Source organism: Ochotona curzoniae, unplaced genomic scaffold (genome assembly GCF_017591425.1).
Source record: "Ochotona curzoniae isolate NIBS_2020 unplaced genomic scaffold, NIBS_Ocur_1.0 contig_2318, whole genome shotgun sequence".
Classification (NCBI taxonomy): Eukaryota; Metazoa; Chordata; class Mammalia; order Lagomorpha; family Ochotonidae; genus Ochotona; species Ochotona curzoniae.
Window position 1 is genome coordinate 10,418,022 of NW_024465419.1, and position 22,232 is coordinate 10,440,253.

Below are 22,232 nucleotides of genomic sequence, written 5' to 3' on the forward strand. Positions count from 1 at the left end.
GCGCGGGAGGAGGAGGAGCGCTGCTGCTGAGCCACTAGCCCGGCTCGGACGCGCTCCTCTCCAGATACTCCGGGAGCTGCTGCCGCGCGAGTCGCGCGCCCCCTCCGTTCTGCCCCCAAACTTCGGTTGCTTCAGCCTTTCGAGCCGTCACATTTCATCCCGAAACCCAGGAACTGAACCGCCTACGGGGGGAAGGAGTCGGCGGCAGCCTAGAGGGGGAGAAAAACCACCGAGGAGCCAGAAAGAGCTCCAGGGAACAGCCGCCTCGGAGTACCAACTCCGTGTCCAGGACCAACAAGTGAGAGGGCGCCGCGGCGTTCCCGGGGCGCAGCGCGGACGACGGGAGCAGGCGCAGGAGGAAGCAGAGCACGCCGGAGCCCTCGAGCCCCCCGGAATTGCCGAGCCCCCCAGCTCCCAGGAGCCGCTGTAGCTGCGGCTGCTTCGCTCGGGATCCCGCCGCGCCGGCTGTGCGGAGCGCTGGGCAGCAGGCTGGTTTCGTGCTGGTGGAAAGCAGAGGCTAGGAGCAGCCGTTCCCGGGGGAATATGCGGCGTGCGTGGATCCTGCTCACCTTGGGCTTGGTGGCCTACGTGTCAGCGGAGTCGGTGAGTGGGCTAGGTGGCAGACGCTCGCTCTCACCATTTCGGGTACTTGGGGGCCGGGTTGGAAGTCGGGGGCGCCCTTGGGGAGTGCCACCTGGGGCACCCCTCGCTCCTCCCACAGTCCCCACTTTCCCTCGACTCGCGACCCTCTGCCGCACTTGGTCCCTAGGGAGCTTCTGGGGGTGAAAGCGCAGGTTCCGCAACCTCCTTTCCGCCGGCACTCACAGAAAAGCATGGCTTTGGGGAGAGTTGCCCCTCCGTCCCTGGTGATAGGGTCTTTGGAATCGCAGTTTTTACCTCACCGAGCGGGCTCCCCCGAGGTCGCCTCTAACTTCTTGGGCTCCGGGAGTCTTCCTGCGTGTTCCACAAGGGACAGAAGGGAAAAGGTGACCCGGGTCGGAAGCCCTGGCAGGGCACGCCAAGAATCAGATCTGCTCCGTGCGCCACCCCTCACCCCCATCTTCTGGCCAACCCCAAGACCCAGGAATGACTTGAAAACTTTAGGGGAGACGGGACTCAGATTTAAGAAATCCCGGCATGTCCAGAGAGGAAACTTTGCGAAAGTTCTTTTGTTTAATGCTCCCTGAGGCTGGGGTGAGGTAACAGACACCAAATGGAAATGCATTCGGCGTCCATGCAGAGGGTGCTGGGGTGCGTCCTTGAAAATGCCTGAGTGCCACAGCCTCGAATCCCAGTTCCCGGCGCCCGTGTCCTCGTGAAGGGGTGAGAGGGCAGTCCCGCGGGGCCTTGGGGGCAGGAGGACATTTTAACCGGGTTGTAGTGGCGTGCGGCCGCCAGGGCGAGAAGGGGTGCCTGCGACACTGTGCTTTGCTCGGCGTGGTCTGGCTTCACACACCGGGGCTTCCCTCTCCACACTTGGCCTGGCCGCCCAGCGGTGCGCTTCCCCCAGCCGGGACGTGTCTCCCCAATCGGGCGGGGCCGCCTGCGGGCACCCAGCCTCCCTCTCCGGAGCTGGCTGGGGGAACTTGATTTCCCCTTTAGGATGCGTTTCTGGGGCTGGAGCTGGTTTCCTTGCGAAGCCCAAGGAGCGCCCTCTAATGGGAACTGCCTCCTGGGCCTCTCCTCGGCCACTGCCTGGCCACTCACTTGGGCTCTGGCAGACCAGGTGGCAGCCAGTGCACCCCTTATTCAGTTAGGGAAAGAGGGCATTTTAGTATTCCATGCCCCCTCTGTTTGCCACTTAATAATGTATGCGTTCCTACTGAACTGTTTCTTCCAAGGCGAATTACTGTATGTCATCTTTAAGTGGTTTGTGAGTGGTTTTCCTTCGTATGTATGTGCGTATTTATGTAAGTATGTGTCCATTATGTGCTTTTGAGCCCAGACAGTTTAGGCTTGGGAATCCTTTGACATCAAGCAACTGAAGGGCGTTGGTACTCAGTGTAGGAGCTGCTGTGGGTGCTCACAGGTCCCTTAGGCTCGGTGGCAATGATGAATGTGAGAGAGAACTCTTGGTCTTAGTACTTCTGCCCGGTAATGGGTGGCAGAAATCGTTGGGGTTGGTATTCTCCCAACTAGGGATGAACTTTGCCTCCTTGCTCACAAAAGCTAGCGGATTCTCTTGTTTATTTTAAGGGGGAAAATGTTGCTCATCTTGTTGCAATACAGGTCAAAGGGAGAGTTTTCTCTTTTTTCCCCCCCTCAGGCAGCCTCACTACAAAGCTGAAAGGAGGTTAGGAGAACTTTGTATGTTCCCCCTTACCTGTTGAGGGTTTAGTGGGAAAGATGGCTGTCTGGAGATGTTAGAGAGAAAGCCTGTCTCCCTCTTCCGCCCCGTCGGCATTTTGCATGAATTTGAAGGTGTTTCTTCGGGATGGGTCCTGGCTGGACTGTACGTGCCCTCCCCACGGTAACTCTCCCTTCAGATCAATATCTTTGTGGTTCTGGTGTTTCCACATTTGAACCGAAACTAGACAGTTTCTGAGTCAGCTGCTTCCTTGTGCAAGACACAGGTTTTTGGAATTGGAGTATCATCCAAAAACGCAACGTGGAAACTGTCGGTGAGACAGTAAGTCGGGCTGTTTCAGCGTCACTCATTTCATACGTAATTGTGTACATGTCCATGCGGTTGCAAGACAGTTTTTAAAAATTCGGCTGTTATGGAATATTCTGTTTAGGCTTTGGTTGCATCTTCATTCAGAAACAGCAACCGTTTTTTTAGGATTTGGAAGTGGTGATTGATTTTAAAGAAGAAAGCAAAATGTCTGCAGTTGGTAAATTCTTGAGTATCACCTCGCTGGGGGAATGAACATGAAAATGAGCGGGCGCCTTTCCTGACGGATGCTGGAGATGGCAGGCAAGCGCGTGGTCCATTCATACACTCTGCTGGCCGGTCCGGCTTGCAGGAACACTGGGCAGAGACCGACCGAATGTGGCAGTAGCGATATGCTGCAGGCTTTCCATCTTTTTTTTTTTTTTTTTAACATGACTGTTTATCTTTAGAAATAATATATTGCAGACCGCTGCAAACACTTAATTTGATCTGGAAATATGTTTAAGAAAAGGAAGTGTTTTGAACCAGTGGAATTTTATAAACAAGCTTAGATCTCTGTAAATTAAAAAGAAACTGTCAAGTCATTTGGACTCATTCATTACCTCTCAGTGTGTTATGAAAGTCAGGCTCTGGGAAGTTTACATTGGAAGGGAAAATAAAATGGAAGTCATGTAACCTTTTGCAGTGATTTGAAAAAATATATATATAGTTTGACTGCTGTGGTCAGGAAGCAGATTATTTTTGTTAGGGAATTTTTATAGAGAAGGGCTGTGTCTCTGTCAGCTGGATAGGAGAAGGAGGAGACATGCCATTGAAAAAGGTAAGGTCTGAAAAGATCAAATAGGTAGAAAAGATGAGTGTTGAAGCAGGGATTGAGCATACCTCGCATCTCCTGCCGCTGGGATTCTGTTTACCCAGTCTCAATGGTCTCAGTGGTGCCCACGATTCAAAGGGTGGCCTGGAAGGTACAGGGACATGATGAGTCAGATGGTGCCTTGGATGCACATTACTTTGAAAAGGCTCTCAGAAAGTCAGCTTATTTTTCCCTGGGTGGAACTCTGTAAATGGGTCTCCGGAAGCCCCCAGAGATGTTTGTCCAACTGCAGGTGGCTTGGGGCCTCTTTGGGTCGGCAAGGCTCCTGAGCCAGCCACAAGAGTTCCTCCAGCTCTGTCATTAAGATTTGTAGGGAGTCCAGTCAAGCACACTTCTCTGCTTTGACTTTTTGAGTGGACTATACCAGCAATGGCATTTTATTCTAATCTTTTGGACTTGACTTGGAAGGAAAACCTCTACTTTCATCTTGGTTGACTTTCATGTCCATTGGCCTTTCCCTCCACCTGCTCAGGGTGACAGTGGTTGGCAAACTAGTCTGATCTCTCCTGCCTTCTTGGAACTTGCATTCTAGTGAACAAGTGATTACCTCCGAGTCACCCCATCCTACTTCCATTTTCTCTTTTTTTGGGGTGAGATTTGGGACTTACAGTAGCCTTGTGGTAATCATTCTTGTTTGGTATGTTCTCTCCCACTTTTTTAGTGGCCCAGACACCTTGATGTGTCCTTGTTATCAATGTGTGGAGTCTGCCAATGTTGGAATTTGCATGCTGTTCTCTGAGAGCACTCCTTGTTAGTCATCCCCTTTGCTCCTCGTCTCCCCATCATGTCTCCTGGCCCTTTCTGTCTGGTGTAACTGGTCCCTGTCTTGCACATGCCCTGCATATAGCCAGCTCTTTAGTGTTTCTCATTTTAAACTGTGTCATTACTCTAAGGTCCCTGTGATGCTTCATGACTGATCCAACCTGTTTCTGTGTAATTCTTCTGTAAATAGTTAAGACAGACTGATGATCAGAATCCCTGGAAATCTATGCCAATACAGAATTCAGAGTTTGCTCCTGGAGCATCTGATCAGAAGCCTGAATGGGGGTGGAGGGTGGGGATGATCTGTAGTTTTATGAAATATCTCAGATGATTGTAATAAGTTGTCTTTGTTTGGGAATCACTGGTCTGGAATAGTGGTGTCACCCCTTAATTACACGCTCTCTGTGTTATTACTGAAGATTCCAGGAGTATCTGGGATTACAGTCCAAAGGGCTTGGGCTTTGGGGAAATGGACAAGTTTGGATTCAAATGCTTTTATTTTCCCACTCAATGTGTTAGAATTTGGACAAGATAATTAAACACTTAGTCATTTGAATAAGTGTGTGTGTGTAAATAAATTGGACTTGAGGATCCCTACTTTTGTAAGGATAAAATGAAGGAGCTTGTGAATGGGGTTTGAGGCATACCAGGTGCTTTGCGTGATTTTTCTTTCTATTTAAGATGTTGGTTAAGGCCTCTTAAACTCCTTGACTTTCTGGAGAAGCAGGTTTTCTCAGCCACCAGAGTTGGCACTGTCTGAGAAGAACCCTGTTTCCATACCTCTGACCCCTGAGCAGTCCTGAGTTCAGACAGGGAGCTGGGTTAACACCTGTTGATTTCTATGTTCCTAAGTGCTGGTACTGTTGGGCTAGGAAAATTGTGGAGTCACTTGGTGCTCCTGTTGAAGTTCTGCTGGAAGCATCCGCAGATGGCAGTGTGGTCTAAGATCAGCTAAGGAGGCCAAGCCAGTGTTAGACTTGGGTACTTTTTCCAGGTTTGATTCCTGTAGAACTCGGCTTCATCAGCACTGCAGGGTGGGAGTGAAGAATAAACAAGACATTGATGTACAGTTCCAACACATCCATAGCGCATGTCAGACTACCTTGGGCTGGGAGATGCCAGGATGGTGCAAAGAGGGTTAGCTCATGTCACACCCTGCTGGTCGTCTAGAATGAGGTGGCAGGGCAGCACAGGGAATATTGGCACCCTGCTGACAGAAAAGGAGAGTATTTCTACTTTTTAAGGGTACAAATGCCTGAAAATAATTCAGTTCGGTTTCTAGTTCTACTATTGAGAAGCCCGAGTACATTTTCGCATGTCTGTTCCTAGGGCAGCCTTAGCTTTCACAGCAAGGCTAGAGGAGCGTGATGGCTGCTGACTAGGAAAGGATATTGTTTGTTTGTCTCAAGTCTCTCAAAGAATTGGCAGGACAGGAGAAGGAGAGAAGCCTTGAAATTTTTTGGAGATATCTTTTCACTTGAATTTCATATTAGCACAGTGAAGCCAACCTGTATCCTTTGGTGACATCATGGCTGGTTCATAATCTTCTGCTCTAAGCTGTAGAAAAGTATAGATGTGATATGTAAATTTTCACATTTCTTTTGCTACCATGAAAAATGTTATAAAGATACTATGTGTGTGTGTCTGTGTGTATATATGTGTGTGTATATATATACACACATACATACACATACATGTGTATATATACACAGAGACACACATATATAGTATATATTTTTAAAAGATTTATTTATTTTTATTGGAAAGGCAGATTTATGGAGAAAAGGAGAGACAGAAAGAGAAAGGTCTTCTGTAAGTGGCCACAGTGTCTAAAGTGGAGCTGACCTGAAGCCAGGGGTCAGGAGCTTCTTCCAGGTCTCCCACGCAGGTTCAGGGTCCCAAGGCTTTGGGCCATCCACAACTGCTTTTCCAGACCACAAGCAGGGAGCTGGATGGGAAGTGGGGCAGCTGGGACATGAACTGGCGCCCGTATGGCATCCCAGAATGGGCAAGGTGAGGATTTATCCACTAGGCTGGGCCCATACTCTGTGTGTGTGTATGTGTGTGTATTATAACATGCTGGTTATCCTTGCAACAGTCTCTCATTGCAAGGGTGATAAAATAAATACACACATACATATGCATACATACACATAATGTGTATGTAAATATACACGTGCACATATATAGGACATTTTCATTCATATTTTTCTTTGTGATTATACAGATACATGAAACACAACTAGGATTGCTATCGCAGGAGAATATATAATTAGTTGTATCTAAGTCTCATGGTAGGAGTGACAAATGAAGTAAGATCCAATCATGAAACATTTTTACGTTCTTAAAGAAAAGGGAAAAAGTTGAAGATGTGTTCTGTGTAACTTATTAAATATACAGAAAAATAAGTACGTGCCATTTTAAGTGAAGCCAAGGTGAGGCTTGCACACATGTAATTAACTCTTCCATGGGGCCTCAATTTCTCCATCTGGAAAGTGATGAACTGGAATTCCTGCCTGCAGTGTTTGGATTTTCTGTGCTTCCATGGTAAACCAAATCAGTCATTGCTAAATCCCTGACAAACATTTATTTCTTTTCGGTTTTATTTGTATCTATTTTAAAGTGACAAAGTGTATGTATTCATCAGGCATAATGTGTTGCCCTAACATCAAACATTTCTGGTTTTATTATTGAAGCAAGAGATTCATTCACACTACAGAAAGGTAGGTTACTGACTCAGGTAACTGTTTCTAGCTTGAACTGCATGTCGTGCACAGGAATCAGATGCACAATTCTGATACTTGTGATGCAGGCTGCTATTTGCCCATATGTTTTCTGATACCAGCCAGACTAGCATCCAGGCCAGTCCATGCATCAGAGCTCATTTTCATTCTGAATAGAAACCAGCACAGCTTGCTCTTGTAATGAGGGGCTCCTTAAGGCTTATGTCTTATACATAATTTCTGGCTCCTCACTTTGTTTCTGGCCTGTATACCCACCCCACCCTACCTTGCTTCCAGAATAGGAACTTTAACCAAGTGCCTTGCATTGGTTCCTCTCCAGAGCATCTGAGTTAGTCTGGAGACCACGAGTAAGACTTTGAATGAGCAGACCCTGGTAGGGTGGCGCAGGACCTACACATTGGAGTTGAGAGCTCTGTGGGTTTGCATACACTTCCTATGTAACCCTGAACACATTTTTAAACCTACCTCCACTCCGTTTTCTGCTCTGTAAAATGGAGCATCCTGAAATGGGCTTTGGGGATTGAATGAGACAAAATAGGAGGAGCTTAGAATGTTATGGCATATCTATGCTTCATGTTACGTATTAGCTGTAGTTCCTGGTTTTCTGCTCCCTTAAGAAGTAAGGACACAGACTCACTCTGGGAGCTCATGTGTTGCAGTCCAACCCAGGATGTTGCTCAGGAAGTGCTTGATAGAGCTCAGCTTGTCATAGCTGCAACTGTCTTTACTGTCTCCGTGTGGGTTAGAGCCATGGTGGGAAACTGGGCATATATGTATACTCAATTTTTCTTTAAAAAGGAGTGAGGTTGGAAAACGTAAGGGGAGGTTCCTCACTGGAGCTGGATGAAGCTGTTTTGGAATATGAAAAGCCCATCTTCCTGGTACTGTAAGCTGCACACCTCTCTAAAGGAAGCTATCATTGCTTGGTAAAAAGTATTTACCATGTGTTTATTGAAGCCCTGGAACGCTTTAGAAGATGGAAATGACCTGAATGTAAAACGATACAGCAGTGCTTAGAGGAGAGATTCTAGTTCATACAGTGGTAAATTCATACAAACATTAAAATAGATTTGGAGGACATGTAAGTTAGAACATTAAATCTCATGTACCCAAATTTGAAGGGTGATTATAGCTGGGAAATTAATGGGTAAAAATGTGGTATAAAACCAGGCATAGTAAAACTTTGGTTACATCTACATAGTTTATCTATCTATCTATCTATCTATCTATCTATCTATCTATCTACCTACAAAGATTATATGTAAACAAACCTGTACATGTGATAGAATTTTGTGGAACTAAACATACACATATACAAATTTACACTTGGGAGAAACTAGGTAAAGGGTCAGGGATCTCTATTATTTCTTAGAACTACATGGAATCTACAGTCACTTCCACAACAGTTTCAATTAAGTAAATGGCAACGGTCCAAGATGGTCATATAAGTAAGTTCCACTGATTCTTCAAGGAACTGATGATTGTTGTTCTGGAGCTTAGAGAATGATTGATAGAAAGCTCTTTTTTTAAGAAAAAAATCTATTTTAAAGGCAAAGCAGGAGAGAGAGAGAGAGACATATTGAGAGATATCTTCTGTCTGTTGGTTCACTCCTCAGATGACTGCCTTAGCCAGAACCAGGTCAAGTCAAAGCCAGGAGCCAGGTAAGCAAGTCATGTCTCCTATGTGGGCGATATGGGCCCAAATACTGGGACCATCCTTTGCTGCTTTCTCAGGCCCATTAACAAGAAAATGGATTGGAAGTGGAGGGGCTGGAACTCCAGCTGCCTGATCTGCTAATGGAATGAGTGCAGGCACTTCAAGGGGCAGCTTAGTCTGCTGCGCCACATACCTGTCCCCAGGCTGTTCTTTTTTTGAGGTTAGTATTACTTGATGTCAAAATCAGACAAGAAGAGCACACTCACATACACAAAACCCCAATTATAGGTGTCATTTTCATTTATCACAGATATCAACACTATAAAGGAGTGTTTTGAAATTGAATAGAACAGCTTATTAAAAGAATAATGATGAACCTGAGTAAGATTGGCTTCAACCTGGAGAAGCAGTGCAGTTTACTAACAGTTTAAAGAGATAATATGATCAGCTCAACAAATGCAGAAAAGTATCTGATAAAAGAATCTCAATTTAAAGGTCCTTAAATCTGGTGAACTAAAGGTTTACTATATTAAGGCTGGTGCATCTGTGCAGAAGGCTAAATTCCCTAGACGTGTTTAGGAACTCAAAGGCGCCTGTTGACTGAGTTGTTAGGCAACAATCTCTCGTTGCAAGGGTGACAGGTGTGTGACAGCCTGGTAAAGGCCGGGTTACAGTATATACAGATTTTAGTTGATATGGTGGTGTAATTCTCATGTTGCCAAGGTTCAGTTGTGTGCACCCCTGATTTAAGATCCTGCAGGAGGTGGTTTGAAGCTTTGGAGATTTGCTAAATTGGGGTTTAGTTTTTGGCATCATCATTTAAAACCTGTGTGACTTTATAAAACTTTCTTAGCATCTACAAACAAGTTTTATTGTGGAAGTGGTGATTGTAATACACTGGTTATCCTGAAGATTAACCTCAAAAATGACTGAAAACTTCTGACATAAAACCTAACCTATAATGTTAGTCAACTTTCTCTTTTCATATAGCTTTAGGTTTTGTAACCTGGAATATATTAAAAATGTATATGCATGTGGACAAGTATTTCATGGTTCTTAATTGCATTCTGATATTAACACCAAAGGATGTAGTATTTTACAAAGTTAGGACTGGTTGATTTTTTTTTTATTAACCCGGCATGTGTGATGCGGGAGTAAGCTTTTTTCTTTATCTCCTGTTCCCTGAATTCCATTTTGTTGAAGTGCACAGAGGGCTTGTGTACAACTTGCACATTTAGTGCAGACTGGAATGTGCTTCGGATAATCATTGCAGAATGTTTAAAGAAAGTTAATATTGGAGCCTTAAATTGTAAACACTGATTAATATTAAATTTACTAACGAATTAAAATCTGAACTTTATGCCCTACTGCTAAGCTCATTTAGATAAGAGTAATGGTTTGATTGAATCAGATTAGGTTGTTTATGCTTTATACTTTTCTTGATTGGTGACTGAACCAATCTTTTTGGTAAATTAGTTAACAGTTGACTCACCACCTTTGCATACCTACCAAGGTTAAAACACTTGGCTGGTTTTGCGAGCTAAACAGGCTTAATGACATGGTGCCTACTTTCAAGTAACTATTACTTGCGTTTTCATCACGTAGGGTGCTTGAAGAGAAGTTGTGCTCATACGTCACAGATGATTTATCTGTAAAATAGGACTCAGTTTTGGTCTGAAATCTAATTGGATATGTCTGGCAATCTAGACAGCCCCAAACTACAGTCAGGAAGCATCGGGCCCCTGTTGGAGAGAAATCACTGAATTTTTAGGAAAACAAAAGCTTTCCTGAAGTGACATAGTGTGTTGAAAATCATTAGAATTCTATGGATGACTTGAAGACACTGGATTTCATGTTTTTCTCTTTTCTTCCATCTGTTCTCCAAGGAGAGACTGCCAAATACTAAAATGTACAAAAGCACAGAGAGCGAGAAATTGTTTAGAACCTGAATGATCTGCTGGATGTTTGTATCAGGGGAGAAAGAAACCTTCTATTTCATCCAGGCTAATTCCCCATACACTGTGAGCCTTGGGCTCCAAAGGGGAGAACTGGAGCTTGTGTTCACGTAAGATTAGCCTTACCTGAATAACCAAGCAGGTGTAAAGCTGTAGGGGGAGTTCTCCGAGTTCTTACGGATTCTTTTTCAGTGCTTGCAACAGTGAATTTTAAAGCAGCACTTGGTTTTTAAAGGAAACATCCAGAGAGGTTAGGCAACTTGTCCAAGGACACATAGCTAGTTAGAGGCAGTTATAAGCATCAGCTAAACCATCTGATTGATTACTTTTGACCATAAAATATTTCTTTTTGGTTTCTCCTTCTCCAGCATCCCTTGAGTTCATGGTTAGCACATAGCGCACTTACTTCCGGCATGTGTGTGCTGAATAGATGAGTACTAAATGGGACACACATTTAGGTGAAATACTCTGCATCCATGTCGCTCATGTGTTTTGTGCAAAATGAGTAATTTGAGGTGATATTTATTTAGATGGTGTCACAATGTGCAACAAAAACTGTATGCCTGCCACTTTCTTTGTTTCTTGGTGCATCTTCTGGCTAGTTAGGGGAAGAGAGCCCAACACACCAGGATTTGGAAGACCAGAGAGATGATAGGCTGCAATCAAGCTGATTTGTAAATCTCAGAAAGGTGGTGGAGACTTACAGGCAAAACAGAAGATAAAAGCTTCCTGGAGATAAGAATCAGGACCAGAAGCAAAATCCTCTGTGAACTAACACTGTGTTCTTTGCAGGCCAAAGGCTGTTATTGTAAGTTGAGGGATAAAGAGCGTTGCTTGAATTTTTTTTTCTTTTGTTTTTAAAGAAAACATTTTTTGTTTCTTTGGAAAGTCAGAATTTGGGGTTGGCTGTGTGGGGATCTCCCATCTGCTGGTTCCCTCTCCAGGCATCTGCAAAAGGCTGGAAGAGTCAGGAGTTTTGTCTGTGTCTCTCCCACTTGGGTGTCAGAGGCCCCAGCATGTGGGCCATTTTCTGCTGATATTCTCAGGTCATTTTCAGGGAGCTGGATCAGAAGTGGATCAGCAAGGAATTGAACCAGTGTTCACAGGGGAGGTCGAAGTCGAAGAAGACCGCTTTCCTCTCGGTGCCACAACGACCTTTTGGGTTTTTAATCTAAAAATACATCTGGTACCTTTCAGCAGACGAGTCTGGCACATTTATACTCCAAGCTAGAAATGCTTTTTGTGCTTAGCTTCTTTTGCCACAATTGGGTGTAGGTTCAACTTCTTCTTCCAATGATTTCCTTTTGAACAACGCTTTTATACATTTTGGAAAAGCATAAATGCCTTTGAGTCAAGTTTTTGCATAAAATGATACTGTTACGAAAAGGGTTTTTATTAAAAGGCAGTTACTTTGTGCTGTTACCTGTGAAGCCAGCATCCCACATGAGCACTAATTCGAATCCCAGATGCTCTAATTTGGATCTAGTTCCCTGCTAATGCACCTGGAAAGGCCCTGGAATATGGTCCAAGTACTTGAGCTGCTGCCATCCATGTGGGAGACCTGAATGGGATTCCAGGCTCCTGGCTTAGCCCTGGCCCAGCCCTAGCCCTTGCAGCCATTAGCATAGTGAGCCAGTAGTTCTCTCTCTAAGTCCTCTGAGACACACACACACACACCACAAGCATGTGTAATATTGCTACACTCTGATCCATGATGTGATTGGAACTATGATGAGTACTTTTCATTTTTTTTATAATTGACCCACACCTGCTAGCCATCATTATTTGTCAAAGCTGCATTTGATATGGCCTTTTTTCTTATTGTTGTTGGTTTTTTTAATCTATAATTATTTTGGTGGATTGTGATACATATGAGTGCTCTTCACCTAAAAGACCAGGTTTCTAGAAATTAATTTAGTGAGATGCTTTAAAAAAGAAAAAAAAAAAAAAGAAGTCATTTCCCTTCTGAAGGAAAACTTGCCTTAGTGGAACAAAGGGCACTTGTGTGATTGTAGAAATGCATGTTTGGTCAGTTTATTAGATTTGCCAGAGTTCATGCTTTGAACCAACAAACTGTGTGTTTGACAGATTGGAAATGTATTGTAGGACTTGGCTGAATTTCCTGCTCATGTGGATGCCCTGCCTGTGTGTCCTAATGGTGGTCCTCTTGGATCTGGTTCTGGTCACATTAATTCCACGGGGCTGTGTTGTTTCTGCTTCAGAACGGAAGAGAGAGTGCTTTAGGCTATCCCGAGGAGGACAAGACATTTGAGTCATTTCTTGCGCACAAAAAAGCAGCAGCCCTTTATCTAGTCTGCTTGTGGTTTACTTTGTTCAAATATCTAATTTGGGAGCATGCTTGCCCTCACTCAACCCTAAAAAACACAGTTTTCCATCTGATGAATTGAGGGGGATTACATCTTTAATTGACTCGGGTGGTGGGGTGGGCACTGGGAAGCCTTGTTTAAGAATTCGCAAAGCTTTTTAAATTTTCTCTTCTGGATGACATGAAAATGCTGACCCTTTAGACACTGCCACTCAACATGTATCTGTCCTGCAATAGAGTTGGAAGAGGGATTATTCCGAGAAAGCTGTTAAAATGAGCCATTTACTGTGATTCATAGGTTTTTAAACCCAATAAACCTGTGGTACTAGAAGAAAAATGCAGCATTACTGCTTATTGTTTTGGGCACAAAAGGGTTAAATCCGTCAAAGGATAATGCATGCACACAGAGCCTAATCTTACAAATTAAGGGAGTGGAAATGTGAATTTTCTCCCTGTTGCTCCCAGTCAGGGGCACATACCTAATAGATAAAGGTTCTACAGCACTGATAAATGATAGGTAATTTTTTTTCACCTCGGAGGAAATTGAGATCTGTTAAAAGGAGACACTAACTCCAGCATCAGGCTTGTGGTTTGCAGAGTGTGATGGACGAGCAGGTGTCACTTAGGTGCTTGTTAGAAAATCAGATTCTGGGCCCCAGCCCTGAATCAGAAACTTGGGAAGGGTGGACAGGGCCAAGGAATCTGAATTTTCACAAGCTCTCCAGGAGATGGTGTGGCTTGCTAAAAGCTGTTGAATTGTGGTTCCTATCCTCACGAGGGCCTGGCCAAGGGGGCTAGCAGTTGTATTGAGTTTTTGAAGCCAAAATTAATGATTCCATTGTGCAGTTGCACTTGGAGACCACTGTTGGAAGAACTTGCTGCTTAAAATGCAGCCCACATCAGCAAGCGTGGGCATCACCTGGGAGCTTGTTAGAAGCCTGGAATCTCAAACCGCACCTGAGATTTACTGAATCATAGTTTGCATTATGACAAAATTCACAGTGACTCATATGCACGTTATGAGTTGGTGAAACACTGCTTTATAGAAATATGCTGTTTCCTTTATAGAAGACACTCTCTAGAATGCCCTTGTTTGAAAGTTTTGTGAAATGGCAGAATAGCTGCTTTGGCTTCTACTTGGTGGTGACTAGAGAAGCAACCCTTGTGGGGCAACAGAATGGCACCAGTAGCCACTACTTGGAAGGCCCCAGGAGCATTAGGCTCTACTTCTAGTTCCAGTGTCCTGCTAAGGCCCACCCTGGGAGACAGCCACGTGATGGCTCAAGCACTGGGTTCCTGTCTCTCATAGGGGAGATCATAATTGAGTTCAGGCATGCTGGCTGTTTCAGGCATTTGAGAAGTGAGCAAGAACATCTCTCGTTCTCTCTCAGATCTCTGTCTCTCCCCGCTCTCTGTGCCTTTCAAATAAATAACTAGAAATTATATTTTTAAATCAGTGATGACAGTAAACACTTTCAGGCACAAATAATAAAATCCCAAGTCAGATTGGGCTAAGCAATAAAAAGGAACTTTGTGGCTGGGATAGCACAGAAGTTCCTGGGGGAAAAGCTGTTTTTTCGTCTGGCTACGTCTAGAATCATAGGTGATCTTATAAGGCCTCAAGTTTTCTTTCTTAGCTCAACTTCCTTTTGTTAGATTCAACCCCAAACCTTATAGAATTAAAATAACAGCTAAACTGTTAAAAATGAGATTCTGAAATATAGGGGCTTAAAATAAATTTAATGCTCTTTGACGTAACAGTTGAAGGACAAGGCTAATGGGACGTCTCTGCCATTCTTGCTTTTACTTTTGGATCCAGTTGACTGCTTCACTCTTCCTACCTCCTGTTCAGCAGAGTGATGGATATACCCATTCCCTTACAGGTCACAGCCTGGAGGTGTAATATATCATCCCTCTTATGCCTCATTGGCCAGAGTGTAGTCATATGACTGCGCAAGGTGCAATGAAACTGATGAATGTAGTCTATACATGGATATTTACCTGACTGAAATCTCGGGAGGTTGTGTTACTGGAGAAAGGATAGTAGATACAGATGACAGCCAGGGGAGACCTCTCCACAGTGGTAAAGATGGAGTCTCGCAGTTCCTGTTAGTATTCGTTCCTTTCCGCAGTTGCAGAAGAACAACTCTTTCTGCCATCCCAGAGCAGCATCTCATTGACTCATGATTGGCCTGGCCTGGGTCAGACACATCCTCTCTGACCTCTGCGTAGAGAAAATATCACCTGATTCCATGGACTGGGTTAAGAAGGGATTGGTACCTCAAGGAGAAATGGACTGTCACCTTAAGGAGGAGACTGGCGTCTATGGGGGCTGGACACCATGTGCTGTGTCGTCCTCGTCATCAGTTGGGTTCTGGCTGTGTCACCATAACTTTTCTTCTCCCTGTCAACCGATTTTAACGTTACATAACTTTGCCAGGACAAAAGACTTTTGCTGCGGGCCCATTTGGGTTTGGGTTCAGGCGTTGCCCTTTTGGTGTAGTTGATATAGTAGTGAGTGAGCTGCACCTGAGATGAGGGAGGGACGTGGAGAACACGGAGTGCTGAAAGTGGGGGCGTCAGCTGGGTCTAGTATGGAATCATTGAAAATCATTAGCATATGAGGCAGATGGCACTTAGAGACAAATGTATTTGTTGAGGTTATTCAACAAGAGACTAATGATGTACTTTTGATCTTCTGATCTCTTATTTTAATAGGCCGTAAACATCAATAAAGGGAAAATTGTTGGTTGGTAAGTTCTTAGTAGAATGTTCTGAATGAGATGCTTTGAATATTTAAGGTCCAACCTCTAGATTGAGGCCTGCAGCATACGCAGGATACAAGGATGACTGCTATAGAAATCATAACTTGAACTGTATTTACCGTGTTGTTTGCAAGGTTTGGTTTCTTTCCATATAATCTTCCTACCTTACTCATTCTGTGAAGTATTGGGGGTTGTATCCCAACCTGAAGGCCTTTTCCACAAACTCTAAAGAGATGACGTTAATGCTCAAATTATACTTTATACAACCAGAACATTCTAAAGGCTCTTAACAAAAAGTCCAACAGTTTTAAATGATAGAAATTTAATGATAATATCCAAAATATCATGCTGTTTCCAAGCTACTCAACTAAACACTTATTGTCCTTTTAATGAAAAACATGGACTGTAGGCACATCTGATGTAAGTGAATTAAAATTTCATTTGCCGAAAATGTTGTATAATCCGTTAATAAGATTCACTCACAACACTATTGTTGACTTAATAAATATTAAGAGAGCATTTGTGATCTGCCTTCTGGCATTTGCTATTTCTCTCCTCTGAGCATTAACTACTCCTGTGAGTCTTTACCAGGCTGCTTTTGTTGTTTTGTGCCTTGAGGTGTAAACAGAGAAAGAAAACCAGAAAGATTCAAGTAGATCCCATAACATAAACTATTTACAGATGTGTTTAATAGACATTCAATAGAATATTTAGTTTACTTAATCTAAAACTGTTTTAATATTCTTCATGAGCAAGGGGTTCCATTTTACATCACATTTTAAAAACAGTAATAAAAACATTGTCTGGAAGTATCGTCTTCCAATAAGCACCAGGAAGACAGAATTTAATGACTTCCATCTGACCCTTTGTCACCCGGAGCCTTGCATTCTTTTGGACAATGTGGAGTGAAAGGGATGCAAATTTCCATCCAGATCGATTTTGCTTGAATGAAAGAAAGAAGAAACTTGAGAAAAGGCTGTCAGAGATGGAAGTGGCCCCTGCACCCAGATTAGTGGTGCTGACCCCTGTCTGGAGCTAACAAGTTTGTGTGTGGATGGCCATTGATGTCGGGTCTTTGGAGGAGGTTCAGACCATCAGCAGGCTGGGGAAACGGGCTGACCTTTACAGCTTCCTTCTAAGCCTCCAAAAAGTCTATTGATTTTAAAATATTTTGAAGTTGAGTGTGGTGCAACATAAAATAGATTTTATTTCTTTTCCTTGTAACTTTATCTGATTCGCAGCTGAAATCTTTTGTTGACCTCAAGTTCAAAGAGTATGGTAGTTTCAGATAGACTTTCTGTTTGCCTAATTTAAGGAACTATATCATCTCTGGAGTTTGGCATTTGTTCACAGTTTGAATGACCAACTCAACTGTGCGAGCTGGGTGAGCCAGAGGCCATGTCCAGATACCATGTGAGGCCAGCTGGGAGAGGAAAGGAGGGGAGGCTGGGAGCAGCGCAAAGGTCTACCAGCCAGGAAGAAGAGGGTGTAGGGAAAGGGACATGGGTAGTTCTCAGATTCCCAAGCATTTACTCCTCATTTCACACATGGGCCAGCTAACTCTCCTTAGACTGAGTGAGAATGGTTCTGTGCTATGTGCTGTAATCACCCATGACCCATGAGTCCTAGGGCAGAGCCTTCTCATGAGGCTTCCTTGCATGAAGCATTGTTGGAGCATCGTTGAAACCAATGATGGGCAGCACTCTTGGTTATGAAGAATTTCTCTGCCCCCTTTCCCTCCAGCAGATTTCCTTGGCTGTTTCCTTCTTTCTTCTCTGTGAGGCAAGAGGATGTTGAGCAGATAGCCAGAAGACTGGAGTTGACCTAGGCTGCCCCCTCTCTGCCAGTAGCTGCAGGTGACCTCTGTTGGATCACTCAACCACTTTTGCCTCCATTTTTCTATTTCTAAAACCATCTGTTTTCTGCAGGCAAACCTTGACTAGTTCTATAATATTCTATCACCATCCTTTTCTAAAGGACGTCAGGTTTTCTTTTCTCCTATTTTATACCTACTTCTTCAAAATAAAGTTCTTTTACAATTTCATGTTAGATTAACATGCTGTTTTCTCCTTTCTTCTTTGTTAGCTAAGTAAGTTAGTAAAGTTTTTTTGTAATGGATCATTTTGTTTCTCAGAGATGTCGCCTCATCTAGCTGCTTTGTGTTAGATTTCTTCCTCCCAGTTAGAAGGACAGAGGTTGTTTTTGATGTGGGAAATAGAAGTTGGAGTAGGAGGCAAAGTTCTCAGCGTAAGGGAAAATATTGTCCATTTGGTAGAGATAGGACACTGGGACATGAAGGCCAGGTGTCTTATGTTTTGCGATAAAAATTCCCAACAGACCTTCTGGTGTTTCAGGCTGAGAATATTAACCACTGGATATATGGCCTTGTTGTCCTCGACTGTGAGAGTTCTTTTAAAACCAGGGCAAGTGAGTGTACTCTAGAAAGGTCATGAGGCTTCTAGAGTGGCTTTCCCAGGAGGAGGCACTCTGAAGGAGCTGATGAATCTCAGCGTTCCAGAGGCTAAATATTTCCCCCAGCATGGTTTATCCAGAAATCTTTAAATTTGAAAGCAATTTCTAAAGCCTATGAAATTGATGGTAAGAATTGTTAGGGGCAGGTGAAAAATGCTGGCCGAGAGTAATCCTGACACACTCACTAACTTCTGGCTCGTTAGTTCCAGGACCATCTGAAGAATACAAAGAGGGTCCTCTTCAGGCAGATGGGCCCACTTGCCCCAAATGATTTTTTCATAAGCTAGAATTTTAGGGGTAGGAGCATTTTGTTTTAATGTACATTGTTGGTTCCCACTCTAGACTGTACATTTTAATGCGATCTAAACATGCTGAAATTATACAATCCCTATCTTAGACTGAGAAACTAGAAAGTGTGGGTTGATCTTTTGTGGACTCCATCTCTGTGCTAATATTTTTGATGTTCTTTTGATGATCTAATGTCATCTACAAAATGGAAAATTTTGTAAAATGTATTAGCATTACTCAGAAATCATTTATTTATTTAAAAATAAATTAATTAGACATGTAATAGGAGAACTGTCGAACAGTATGTTATGTTTACAGTTGATGCGTATGTATATAATATTTAACTGCAGAAATTCGCCCATTTGAATACACAATTCAGGGGTTTTTAGTGTATTCCCCAAGTTGTCCAACTGTTACCACAATGGAATTTTCAAATTTTTTATCCTGTCCCAAAATAAAAGAACTCATTTTGTCCCAAGATTTAGGCGACCATTAATCTGCCTCTCTTTCTACAGATTTGTTCATTCTGTACCTTTTGTGTAAGTGGAATCATAAACTTTATGGTCTTTGACTTAGGATGTTGTCAAGCCATGTCAGTATTGTGGAATGTGTTAATACTTCCTCACATGTTTTTGTGGAATAGAATTTCTTTGTACAGTTATACCACCTTGTGTTCCACTGTTTCCATGTTTTGGGGGGGAGTATCTGTTGGGGAGTAAAATATCTAGATCATACAAGATTTTGAAGATCTGTCACATGATTTTCTGCTGTACAGTGTCATCCACAGTGCCCAGAAAGTTCCCATCTGTCACATTCTTACAGTACATGCTATTGTCTGTCCTTTTGATTTAGTCATTCTAATGGATGTGAAGGGGAATTTCATTTTGGCTTTGGAGCTTATTTACCTACTGATTGATGATGTTGATCAAGATGTCTTCTGTGTTCTTGCCTAGCTGTTTGTATTTCATCTGAAAACAAATGTCTATTCTAATCCTTTGCCCACTTTAAAATTAGATCATTTATCTTAATATTGATCTTTAAGAGTTCTTTATTCTAAATATAGTTTCTTTATTGGATACCGAATTTGTAGCTATTTTTCCTCATCCTATGGGCTTTTTGTTCTGTTGATAGTGTCTTTTGAAGCACAAATGCTTTTAATTTCTGAGTCAAATATATATTTTTCTTTTTTTGCTTGTGGTTTTGGTATCATGTAACTTCACCTAAATGAAGATTACGAACATTTTTTTTTTCTGTTTTGTTTTTCTCCTAAGAATTTTGTAGTTTATTTCTTACAATTAGGTCTGTAACTTTAGTATTTTGCCAATGTTGTGGGATAAGGGTGCAGTTTCTTTCTTTCTTTTTTTTTTGTTCTTTCTAACATGGGGTGTAGAGTTTTTCAACAAGTTATGCTAAAAAAAATAGTCTTTCCATATTGAGTTGCCTTGACACTCCCATTGAAAATCGGATGACCATGGATATGAGAGTTTATTCCTGAGCTCTCAATTCTGTTACATTTCTCTGTGTTATAATATGCATTACTGTATTTGTATATCTGTGTGTATGTATGAATCTTTTTTTAAAAAAGATTCATTTATTTTTATTGGAAAGTCAGATATACAGAGAAGAGGAGAGACAGAGAGGAAGATCTTCCATCCGATGATTCACTCCCCAAGTGGCCGCAATCGCAGGAGTAGCGCGGATCTGAAGCTAGGAGGTTCTTCCAAGTCTCCCACGTGGGTGCAGGGTCCCAAGGCTTTGGGCCGTCCTCCATTGCTTTCCCAGGCCATAAACAGGGAGCTGGATGGGAAGTGGGACAGCTGGAATTAGAATTGGCGCCCATGTGGGATCCTGGTGCATGCACGAGGAGGACTTTAGCCACTAGGTTATAGTGCTGGGCCCATGTATGAATCTTAAAACTGAACTTGGTTGTATTGGTTGCTTTTTTTTAACCTTAATTTAGGTGGCTAGGGAGATGGAACGAGGTAAAAGGTAGGATTGAAAGGAATAGGATTTTTCTCCAGCAGTGAAGCCTCTGCTTGGGTTGCATCCCCAATCAGAGTAGTTGGGTTCCAGTCCTAACTCTGCTTCTGGTGCCTGCTTCGTGCTAATACCATCGGAGGCAGTCAGTGATAGATAGCTCAAGTATTTGGGTCCCTGCCACTCCTGTAGGAGCCCTTGGTTGATTTTAACAGGACTTTAGGATGTTAAATATTTTAGGAAACTTGTCCATGAGGGTCCTCCTGCCTCCAACAGAGTGGTTGGTTTTATGGGTCATTGTGAGATTGGGCTCCATGATGCAGAAATCCCTGTCGTGTGATCTTCTTTCATGTTCTTTGGTGATTTTAATTCGTGGTGATAAGATGCCTGACACAGAAAAAAAGAAAGACTCCAGATTCTGCTGTGTGTCTCTGGCTTGTAGATAGAGTTGGAGAGACTGTGACCCACCGCCCTTGCCTTGAGAGCCACCAACCATGGATCTGGAGGTGCAACATCTAGTGAACATGTTATTCTTGGTCTGTGGGGTCAAGAAATACAGAGTAGGCTGCTAATTGCTCACAGCTGGTGCAGGGATAGAGCAGTAATGACAATTCGAAGGAGTATGGTTCACCTCTTCAGCTGTTTGTTTTTATCCACTTCATGTTTCTGATCCGAAGCCTGGCAGTCTTCAAGTGGGACCCTTTGGAAGAGAACCATCCCATTTGTCTCTCAGGAGATGTGTCTTGTTAACTTGTGACTGATGTTGATCATTTCATTTTCATGCCTTGCATCTAAACACACACACACACACACACACACACACACACACACACACACACAGAGCTCACACTCAACCCAGTCCATCCAGACACACTGGTCACAGGGCCTTTGGACAGAATGCAGCAAGAACAGGAAGCATGAGTTAGTGGTGAGTGTGGGAGAACTGTGTGCTAGTGGTGTGTAGAGGGCATGCAGTCTGCAGGCCGAGTCTCTGCAGGGTGAGGAGCCTGGGCCTGTGCGGTGCTCAGTACTTCCTGTGGACCAAAAGAACATGTCCTGTTTCCTGCAAAGAGCTTCTGAAAAGCATGAAGCAGACCTTTAAACATTATTTATTCCATCTTTCATTTTTGCATGAAGTCCTCATGCGGTTTGTTGGCAGAGTTGTTTATTGTTGGTTTCCACATGCTCCCTAACAGAGAAACTATCCAAGTGATAACTATTTGTTACAGAAGAAACACAAGGAACAATTATGTGTTTTTGAGGAGTGATTTCAGTGGAGATTTATTTTCTAGCAAACAACGCGATGATTGATATGAGATCATGTGATTATATCACATTATTTAGTGATATTTCATTTTGGGTAACTTGAAAAGAAAAACATATATACTTAAGATAAAAAAATTAATTCAAGTGAACTTTGTATTATTTTTTTTTACAAGTATTATCATGAACTTATGTAACCAGGTCGGTAGGTGGCAGGCATAGGGGTTAAGACGCTCTTTAGGATAACTGTATCCCGTAATGGAATGCATGGGTTCCAGTACTGGCTCCACTCCCAATTCTAGCTTCCTGTGGGTACGCACCTGGGGGATGCTGTGAGTCCTCAAGTACTTGGATCCTTAGGAGATCCAGATTGAGTTTCTGACTCGTGGGTTTCACCTGGCCCAACCCCAGGTGAATTGTTGCACAGCCAAAGTTGATAGCTGTGGTCCATCTCTGCCTTTCAAGTAAAATAAATAAAAACTCAGAGCAAGCTGGTAGCTTCTCATAATGTATACCAACCACTAATTTGACCAAT

General features: G+C 43.1%; 1 protein-coding gene across 1 annotated transcript in view; it reads left to right on the top strand.

Annotated features, from left to right (window-relative positions):
• The first annotated feature begins 243 nt into the window (after positions 1-243).
• The window catches only part of SDC2 (syndecan 2), a 112,736-nt gene continuing 90,747 nt past the window's right edge, over positions 244-22,232 (top strand). Inside the window, exon 1 of the mRNA XM_040972618.1 lies at positions 244-603. Within this exon, the coding sequence (XP_040828552.1) occupies positions 544-603 (60 nt within the window). The 5' untranslated portion in view covers positions 244-543. The remainder of the gene's footprint in view (positions 604-22,232) is intronic.